At 43.5% G+C, this 10,029-nt stretch overlaps 2 protein-coding genes across 9 annotated transcripts in view; one reads left to right on the plus strand and one right to left on the minus strand.

Annotated features, from left to right (window-relative positions):
• TECPR2 (tectonin beta-propeller repeat containing 2) overlaps window positions 1-1,427 on the minus strand; it is a 45,102-nt gene extending 43,675 nt beyond the window's left edge. For 4 of the 7 annotated variants that reach the window (XM_082057983.1, XM_082057987.1, XM_082057984.1 and 1 more), the window contains exon 1: window positions 1,295-1,403. The gene's annotated coding sequence lies outside the window, so the exon portion shown is untranslated. Of the gene's footprint in view, window positions 1-706; window positions 808-1,294 lie in introns of those variants that run through there. The other 3 variants (XM_082057986.1, XM_082057981.1, XM_082057982.1) reach the window with 3 other exon arrangements.
• Window positions 1,345-8,354, plus strand: CINP (cyclin dependent kinase 2 interacting protein). Of its 2 annotated transcripts, none has more exons than XM_082057988.1 (5): window positions 1,345-1,465; window positions 2,832-3,000; window positions 4,356-4,482; window positions 6,044-6,173; window positions 8,029-8,354. In XM_082057988.1, the coding sequence occupies exons 1-5, from the start codon at window positions 1,459-1,461 to the stop codon at window positions 8,229-8,231; spliced, it is 636 nt and encodes a 211-aa protein (XP_081914114.1). In that variant the 5' UTR covers window positions 1,345-1,458; the 3' UTR covers window positions 8,232-8,354. The 2 variants fall into 2 exon arrangements, with proteins under 2 accessions (XP_081914114.1, XP_081914115.1); XM_082057989.1 differs by lacking the exon at window positions 1,345-1,465 and adding an exon at window positions 2,069-2,221.
• The last annotated feature ends 1,675 nt before the right edge of the window (window positions 8,355-10,029 follow it).

The raw sequence follows: 10,029 nt of genomic DNA on the forward strand, positions 1-10,029 counted from the left end.
AAAGTTCACAACAAGCTTTTAAATATTACATTCAAGGCCATGTTTTGAAAAACAAACTCTTTAAAAATTTTTCACTGGTCTCAGAAACAGGAATAAGGCTCAACACTGCCTAACAGAGGCAACTAAAGCCAGAGTTAATCCCATGGCTAAACAGATAGGCAGCGGTTAAAGGTTCAGTGCCAGGGTATGCCACAGACCGACCGCAGGAGGCTAAAGCCATCACAGCATTTCTCTGCGCCCATGCCCTGCCTGTAGAAGAGTAACAACAACTTTGGGGTTTCTTTTGTTTTTATTCTTCGGCATAAAAACTAAAATTTAAGCTCTTCGGAATATGGACAAACTCATATATGTGACTACAGCTAAACACAACAGTCTCTGTTCTCAGCTAGATCTTGCCAACTAAAAAGAAAAGCGGTTTTATTTTCTAATACTTCTCACATTTGTAGCTCAAGGAGCAGGCTACCCAGCTGCCACATTCCCAGAGCTCTTCCCAGCTGCCAGGCAGAGGGGACAACACAAACTCCCACCCACCCCGGTGAGCTCTGCTTCTGCGTACCCCGTCTGTGGGCAGAGGACCGGCCAGCGCGCAGGCTGCAATTACCCAATTAACACGCCTTGTTGCTCCACACAGCTCTTGAGATGTTGCATTTTTGCCTCGAAAGAGTTTCTTTTGAAAGAAAACTAGAATAACAACCAACCAACCCACCCTCGGTGGCAGGGCCAGAAAGGACAGAAGGTGCACCTGGGGTCACCGCGCACGCAGGTGCATCCGGGGGGGCAGCAGAAACCTGCCCTTCTGATGCTCTTGGGACACCCGGTTTCTCTAGGAAATCTCCCTTAAATGTACTTCTACATCCTAGCAGATGTTTCACGCCATTCCTTCTGCTTTCCAGCACTTGAGGGGCTGCAGCTCCTGGCGGGGGAGGCAGCACACAGCCGCGGGCCACGGACGAACAGCTGGCAACGCCGCCTCGCCCGCCGGCTTTACCTCAGCTTAGGCGGGATTTATCGCCCAGAGCCGCGCCGGGGCGGGGGCGGCGAAGCCCCTCCAGTCGCTCTGCGGGCGCCTCGCCCCCTCCGAGGCCACAGCGCTCCCTCCCGCCAGGCGAACCTCCGGGACACGGGCGGCACAGCCGGCCCGCTCCCTCCGCCGCGCCGGGCTCGCCCGCTCCTGCCGGCCGCAACAGGCGGCAGCGGCAGGCCTGGCTTGCGGCGGCCGGGGAAGGGAAGCGACAGCCGGGGCAACCCCTCAGGCGGCTCGCAGCCGGCTCCGCGGAGACGCGGCTCCACTCACCTCCTCGGGAGCGCGGGGCAGCCGGAGCCGCCGGCGGGAGGTTGAGGGAGAGAGCGCCGCGTCGCTCAGGCCCCGAGGCAGCGGCGGCGGCCCCGGCTGCCTGCGCCGCTCGGCGGGGCCGGGCCTGGGCGGGGCCGGACGTGAGCGCACTTCCGCGGGGCGCCATGGCCGGTGAGCGAGCGAGCGAGTGAGCGGGGGCGGTGCGGGCTGCGGGGCCGGCTGCTCCCCGGGTGGGAGCGGGGCGCAGGGGGGCCTGGGCTGGGGGCAGCAGAGGCCTTGGCGCGTCCTAAATAAATACAGCACCACTGTCTGTTCTGCCCGGACGTGCCGCCGGCGTGTTTCGCTCACGCGTGGGTGTCGGTGGGGAAGGTGCCCCGGGAGGAGCGAGTAATCCCGTGTCTCGCCATGCGTGTGGGCTTCGCGTTCGTGACCACGTTTGAAGCGTCTCTGTGAATAAAAAGAGCGGCGGGTGCCGTTCCTCGGCCCGAAGCCGGGCCGGAGCTGTGCGGGCCTGGGCGGGAGCGGCTGCTGGCAGCCGCCCTGAGGAGGAGCTGGGTGTGAGCAGAGCCGTCTGTAGCGAGTTCCCGTTGCTGTGTGCTCCTCTAATGACACATCGTGAAATTACGGTCGGTGGTAAAGCACCCGCCGCCTTGAGGAGAGGCCGGGTTCCTCGCAAACGCCTCAAGACATCAATTCGTGGTGTGAGCACCACACGCATGCAGTAGCCATGGCCGTGATTCCTTACCATCATGTGCTGCATTAGCATTTCACTATCATACATTGGCAGAAAGAGTGTTGTAATAGATTGGCCAGTACTGGGAACACAGTGTCCAGAAGAGGCTACGAAGTTGGTGAAGGGTTTGGAGGGGAACCCGTAATGAGGAGCAGCTAAAGTCACTTGGTTTGTTCAGCCTGGAGGAGACTGAGGTGAGACCTCATGGCAGCTACAGCTTCCTCACAAGGGGAGGAGGAGGTGGGCAGGTGCCAAGCTCTTCTCTTTAGTGACCAAGGGAATGGCAGGAAGATGTGCCAGGGGAAGTTCAGGTTGAACGTTAGGAAAAGGTTCTTCACCCAGAGGGTGCTGGAGCGCTGGAACAGGCTCCCCAGGGAGGTGTCACAGCCCCAAGCCTGACAGTGTTCAAGAAGAGACTGAACAACATCCTCAGACACACGGTGTGAACTGTGGGGTTGTCATATGCAGGGACAGGAGCTGGACTCGATGATCCTTGTGGGTCCCTTCCAACTCAGGACACTCTGTGATTCTATGAAAACCACCGCTGTCCAGGTTACAATATCGCATCTCAGAACATGCTTGCATTTTTTTTTTAATAACACGATTTTCTTGTAAATTGTAACAAATCTGATAGGCATGAAATCCTATTCCTCATCTGAAGACAGTTAATGTAAATTCCATTTTACTTTGATCAATATTCAGCAATAAAGCAAGGTATTCATTCATGCAAACAGCTGCTGGACAGCGCACCGATTTGTTTCTGTATGCTTTAAATGGCTTGAATTTCTTTATTTTCTCATACAGCAAAAAGTCCTGCTGATGGTACTCCAAAAAGACCTGTTTTATCTGTCAGTGCAAGAAAAATTAAAGATAATGCAGCAGACTGGCATAATTTAATGATGAAATGGGAGAGACTGAATGATAATGGATTTACTACAGCAAATAAAATAGTCAACATGAAGATCAGTGAGCAGTAAGTATGCTAATAGCGCATATGAGTAAAGACAGCATAAAGATTGCCTTTATTGAGAAATTAATCTGTTTTCCTCACTAGAAAGTTCTTTTTGGAGGTGAGGGAAAGAACGAGTCGGAGTGGATAAGCTAGCTCTTAGATCAAACTCAGCAGTTGTGCTTTGTGGTTGCATAAACGTTTTACATTCACATAATAGATGTCTCAAAGCTTAAAATAATCTCATAAAGTAATGATATTTGCAAGAAGCGGATGTCTATTATACATAGTCAAGCATAACAGATATTTAAGATTCTTCTGTAATGTAAAAAGTTAGAATCTAATCCTATAGTTCTCAGCTCGTGTGACTTTGCTGACTCTCTTGCATATTTACACTGAGGCCAGTATTACCAAATTTCACTCACATCAAAAGCTCAGCAGATTTTAACAAAGAATCAGTGATGTATATAGACCAAAAAGTTAGAACAGTGATGATTTATAAAGCAAAACAAAACAAACCCCACCACACTTTGGTAGAGCTGGTATCTTCATGCTGTAAAGAAAATTCTGTAATTATCAAGGTTTTGAAAAGAAACTTCTCCAGAGTCCTGACAGCTGAACAGGGTTTGTCTGACAGGGTTCTGACAGGTACAAGCTCAGGAATATTTTGCTCTAATAGTGTCAGATGTTGGTTTCACTTTCTAGCAGTCCATGTCTATGTTTACAGCTTCTGTGGGAAAGTCAGCAAGACAGGATAGGTGTCTGCACATTGGCTGCTCTGGGTTCACAGTGAAATGTCTTAGCTTAAATTGTGCACGAAGGTGAGCTTGTGCTGAGGCACCAGATTGTTAGCTGGAGCAGCTGGAGGCTGGGCACACCTTGTCATAGAATCATTTTGAGTGGAAGAGACCCTCAAAATCATTGAGTCCAACCGTTAATGTAACACTGTCACTAAACCCTGTCCCTAAGAAGCTCATCTGCCTGTCTTTTAAACACATCCAGGGATGGTGACTCTACCACTTCCTTGGGCAGCCTGTTCCAGTGCCTGACAACCCTTTCTGTGAAGGGAAATGACCATTTTGAGAGAATAACTTATAACACAGGGGCAAGGTAAAATGGGGAGAGGTGTTATGTTAATAGCTGCACTGTTTTTTTCAAGCACGTGCTCTAAGGTAGAGTAATTCTTTGTTCCTCTGAAGATTGTGGTACCAGCCCCAATTGCTCACACAGCTGGCTATGTCTCCTAGTGGTTTTAGGTAGGAATTCTTACAAACAGCTTGTGAGAGATTTCAAAGGATCAGATCATATGGATTTTAAACCTGCTCAGCTGAAGTAAACCTATATACAGTTGTTTATCCTGCCTTATGTTTCTGTTTTAGATTTCAAGGCAATAAACTGGAGATAGCATGTGATAACAGTGCCACAGAGTCTGAAAAGCCAACTCCAAAATACAATGAGGAACTGGACAACTGCTGCACAGAGTTACTTGAGACCTTAAAGCATATGGTAATGTTCATTTTTTCAGTCTTAGTCAATATGAATCAGTTCCAAGTGTGTCCAAGTATGACATAAGGAAATGTCCTCAAGTGATTGTGGTAAACAGAAGTTTGGGATTTTTATTCATTGTTCTTTGGCTTCCAGTGTGCACCATTATTTTGCTTGATTGGTAAATTTCAAAGTTAGGTTTACATCTGCCGTCTTATAATTCTACTCCTGCCATTATAAAATGATCTTCTGAAAATGAAAACGCGTCATACCAAAATGCATTCTAAAACTGCATCTGTTTTCTGTTTTCTCATCCTGAATATTCTATTTAGAAAAAAAAACAAACAAACAAAACACAAACAAACAAACAATAAAGCATGAAGTAGTGCTTTACCTGCCATCATATCTTTGCAGTTATCTTTGATCAGACAGAATGGAGTTATATTTTGAATCTGCCTGCCTGCATTTTCTGTGCATAATGCCTTCTCTGGAGAGTGGAGTATGATAATTATCTGTAACCCACCTTTTCTTCTGGATACATTGCTAGGAATTAATGTCACCTGTCAGTCTGACAGAAAACTTTTTTTTTCGCCTGATACTGCAATTTAAAATTCATATTAAAAATAAGTTTTACGGCCATCTGCCAAAGTGGAGGCCCATTAAAAAGATGATAGATCTATTTTTTTATATAGACAGGGTACCAGTCCAGTATTTAGAATAAACAGGAAAGCAGCTGGATTTTCCTCAAATGTTGTTCTGTGGGAAAAAGTAACAGTATTTTTTTTTCCTTGAGGTAGTTTTGTATTCACACTACCAAGTGTGTTGATGGAAGTTTTTATTACTCCTGCGTAACAGAAGTCTAAGCAGCCAGTGTTAGATTGGATACTAAACATAGCTTCTACAGATGTATTTTATGTTTTATTCCTTATGAGTCTGTACCACCTTACGAGTTTATAGAAATATCTGTAGCTTAGCTTCTTGAATTAAAGATACTGCCTGCAAACTCCATTGTGTTGTAAATATTAGTCTCCATCAGTAATACAGAAAGTCAGGTCAACATGAAGGAAGTGGATGGAATGACCTGTTTTTCGAAGCAAGCTGCTAAATCAGCCCAGATATATTGTCAGTCACAGCCTGAGCTGCTTTTCTCACCTGCCGCTGATATTTTGAAATCAAATTTAAGTCATCTTGACATGGTAATGTAAGAAAGCATGTGTTTACAGGGCTTGTGTCACCTTGTTTGTAGACAGCCTGATGTTTTTCTCCACTACTAAATTGCTATAATGAAAATACAGAGAGAGGTGAAAAAATGAGAGCGCACTTTAATATATCTCTACATGGGGGAAACAAAAGAATCATGCAAAATCAGAGTCAGTAAGTCATATCTGCAGTGTTCAAAATTTTAGGGTATGTCATATTAAATTCATATATAAATTCCAGCTTTAATTCCTGCCTGGAGTTAAAAAAGTGAGTAATACTAAGCTGAAATAGTCTCGAGAAATAGTGTGTTCTAAGAAAATGTTCAAGATTATAGTAGCCTAATGTCCTGTGTTCATTAACATTACATGTTCATCATTTCCAGACAAAAATACAAATGAAAATGGAAAAGCTTACTTCAACTACTAAAGGAATCTGTGACTTGGAAGCATACCACCGTGGAGCTGGGAACTGCACAATGCCCTTCTTTCATACATGGCCCACACCGTACTTCTGTAAGTAAAATATTGATTATCTTAGCTAATTGCGCTGTATGGTTGATGGCATCTAATTTAGGACTGAAAAATAAACCCTTTTATCTGGATGTGTTAGAGAGGGAGAGTGTGTATCTGTCTCCCTTATGATTAACTAATCAATAAACACATGAAAGTACCACTTGGCTTTAGGTTGCTGCTGCTGACTGCTTGTATGAATTGCCAAGCGTTGTCTGACATGCAAAAATTACAGCATAAAACCAAGCTTGTCAGCAGCTTACAGTGTCCACGCTGGAACAGCCACAGCCTTTGTAGAGACATGTTTGCAACTGGTGGTGTTAAGCCATAGGCTTAACAGGCTTGCCTTGTTACTTGGCACTGAAATGAAATGAAATCTTTGAATGCAAAGAACACGCTATGCCTCAGTTAGTTCTCTGGCAGCAAAAGAAAAATACAATTATCTCAATGTCAGTCAAGTAAAGAAATGTTCAGTTATTGTCTACTGCGAGTATCAATCCCTTTAGCATTCACTTGATGGAAAAAGGTGCTGCCTCACAGCTCATAGCGCCACAGTTTTAAAACGGAATTCAAGAGAAGGCTGATTGCATGCAAATCAACTGCCACCTTCGTGAAGCAAAAGTCATACTTTGGCGAAGCACTGCTTCTTACTTCGCTACCACAAAGTTAGGAGGAATCTTTTGTATTAGTTTCTGCAAGCTTAAAAGGGTAAGAATGATGAAGACAACTGCTGTCAAAACACTCGTTGTGACTGAATCCTTTAACGATCTCAACTCCATGAAAGACTACATCCTTCTGAAGGTAGGGATAGTTCAGGCGAGGTTAGACACACAAGATCAGTCTCTCTTTAAAAATAATTTATGTGGCTATATTTTTATAAAGTCAGATAAGTAAAGATTATTACATAAATGTATTTTAACCCCCCTACCAGTATTACTAACAAAACTAGTAACAATATTATATTTTACATTATACCCTTCAGTTTTGGCCTGTTGTTTTACTGTTATTTTTCACTGTTTCATAAATCATATAATGTATCTAGAATGTCCTGATTTGGAAGGGACCCACAAGGATCGAGTCCAACTCCTGTCTCTGCATATGACAACCCCACAGTTCACACCATGTGTCTGAGGGTATTGTCCAGTCTCTTCTTGCACACTGTCAGGCTTGGGGCTGTGACACCTCCCTGGGGAGCCTGTTCCAGTGCTGCAGCACCTTCTGGGTGAAGAACCATTTCCTCATGTCCAACCTAAACCTCCTCTGGCACATCTTCCTGCCATTCCCTTGGGTTCTGTCGTTCGTCACTAAAGAGAAGAGTTTGGCACCTGCCCCTCCTTCTCCCCTTGTGAGGAAGCTGTAGAACATGATGAGGTCTCCTGTCGGTCTTCTCCAGGGTGTTGGTGTCACTTAATGGAGATCATGCATTGCTAAAGTGCTTGGCAACATGTGAGGACATCCTTTAGATTAGGCAAAATCAACAGTGACTCCGAAATGTGAAACTTGTATTTCAAGATAGCATTGCCAAATTTGAAAATAAAATTTCAGTGTTTTGAAAGAATATCTATAATTGCTTGTTTTACAGTGAGTTCTGAGAATCAATACCACTGCTTATTCTAGAATTCATGTCAAAATCACAAGCGTATAAAATATATCCAAAATCTGAGGAAATTGTTTAACTTTTTATATTCTAGTGTACAAACATTATGAATGCTGTAAAACCAAAGATGTCTAGATATGGGTAACAGCTTATGTAAACATAGGATTTTTTTTGATGATCAACATATTACAAGTATAATTTAACTTTTAGAGAATTGTTGAAATGTTCTGGTCAATGTGCTTGACTTTTAATTCATTTCAGACGAGGTTTCTCTGAAGCTTTCTGAAATGTACAAGAAGGAACTACAACTCAAGCAAACAATTGTACAAGAAATTGCACATTCTGCTGACCAAGATCTGCTGATGGTCTATTTATCATCATGGTTGTACCAGCCTTACATTGAGAACAGCAGCCAACTACTGCTTGAAGCCATGCTGCTGGAAACAGGACACAGACAGTGCTAGAATTTCAGATGTTACATGGCTGGCTTCTTGTGATGCTTACATGAAACTGAAATGGCAAATTGCAAGGCTTACCAAGTAAGTTGAATTTTTGGAAAGTTTATTAAAAATATTTTTCTCTGTTTGTATTTATTTTGTCTCAGCTGATATGCCTTTTTCTTCATGGGACGATCTGGTTTTGGTTGCTTTATTCATTTTAAGTGCAATAGAGAGGCTACAGATATAGAGGCCAAGTCCCCTATAATCAGAGAGAGGTAAGCACTGCTTGGTGGTCTGAGGGGATCCAATGCATATAGACACCTGCAGCAAATAATTCAACTATTTTCCGAGTCCTGACGTTCTAAAATACCTACATTATCCCTTTCACTGTAAAAGTTCAGCACTTCTTCATCATTCATGGGGTTTTTTTGCGTGACTTAACAGAGCTAGTGCTTTTGTACTTGCTTTGTCAATGGGGAAAAAGAAAGGAAAGCACAAAATGAAGCATCCCAAAGGATCCACGTGGTTTGGTATGCAGTTCTGAGGCGGTGTCGCAGGCACTAAGGTGAATTCTGGTTTGCTTTTGGTTATAGTGTGGTTAGGTACATGACCCTTGAAGAGGGGTCCAAGCCTCAACCAGCACACTGGGCAGGTTTAGTACAACTCACCATTCCACAGACATTACAGGAAAAGGTCTTGTCTCTTTTAATATATTGTAATTTTTTCTTTTAGAGATGTTTCATGAAAGCATCTGTTGAATAAAAACAAGACCTACTTCAGTCATGGCCTTACCCTGTATTGTTTGCTTGCTGTCATAGGGCTCAGTGAGTTTTTCCTTGGGTTGCTGTTTCTGATGTGAGATGGTTTGGGTTTAAAGGCATGCCCCCTCTCTATTTTTGGTTAGCAGTTCACATAACAAGAATCTGTGGCTCAAATTCTTGGCTTTCTTGGAAAAGAGAGTATGGAGTGTGCTGAGGAGAAACAGTTCATGCAAAAGCTGAAGTGGAATTCGATACCCTTACTTGCTTTCAGGCCTAAAGTCATAATAATCCCTGTAGCATACTGTTATGTCAGACCTGAGTAGTATGGAGAAGCTGCTACACTTACCCACCTTTTAATAATTGCTAGTTGCTATTGCAAATTAGCACTTTTCAGAAAAGTGTATTACAATGTGGGAACTACACAGCTCTGTCATCAAATTTTTAGTTAAATGCCTAAAGCATAGTGAATTTAGGCCTTCTGCTTACTTCATTATAATTAATCTAAATTCCTCCCACTGACTGATTGTCCATATGACCTGCTCCTATATAAACTGTTGATTTAGATCTCCTATTTCACACAATTATGCAGTGTTCCTGAGTGCCATTGACTCATTGTGCCCTGACAGATGTTTACCCTTGGTTCTCCTTGAAAAAACTATTTGAACTAAAAGACAGTAACACAAAATGCACGCTGCTATGAAATGGCTGTAGTTTGCCACTAGAAAAATCTAGTTAGAACAGTGAGAGATTCTGGAACATATTGCTGATAGTAAAAGTAGGGTCACTTAACTAGTTCTAAATTGAAACCCCATGAGCTTGGTAAAGGAAATACACAGGTTTCCTGCAGTAACAGAACAGAGAAGAATTGGAAGAGTTTTCTCAGCATGTTACTCTGTTCAACAGGTTTTTTTTTTTTGACACCTTAACAGTGTTCTATTCTTACCCCAAATTTCTAGTGTCTGAAAGGAAAGCCTGCTGTAGCTCACGGAGAATACAATCCATTATGAGTAGCTTTGTGGAGTTTTATTATTTTCCTTTGCAAGCATTCCACCTAGTTAACA

This window comes from Streptopelia decaocto, assembly GCF_964273445.1.
Source record: "Streptopelia decaocto genome assembly, chromosome: 7".
Taxonomy (NCBI): domain Eukaryota; kingdom Metazoa; phylum Chordata; class Aves; order Columbiformes; family Columbidae; genus Streptopelia; species Streptopelia decaocto.

Bases quoted from the DNA above. Each gene is read 5' to 3' on its own strand.
- CINP (XM_082057988.1), top strand. The intron at 3,001-4,355 runs GTAAGTATGCTA...TTTCTGTTTTAG, and splicing joins AACATGAAGATCAGTGAGCA to ATTTCAAGGCAATAAACTGG. The intron at 6,174-8,028 runs GTAAGTAAAATA...AATTCATTTCAG, and splicing joins ATGGCCCACACCGTACTTCT to ACGAGGTTTCTCTGAAGCTT.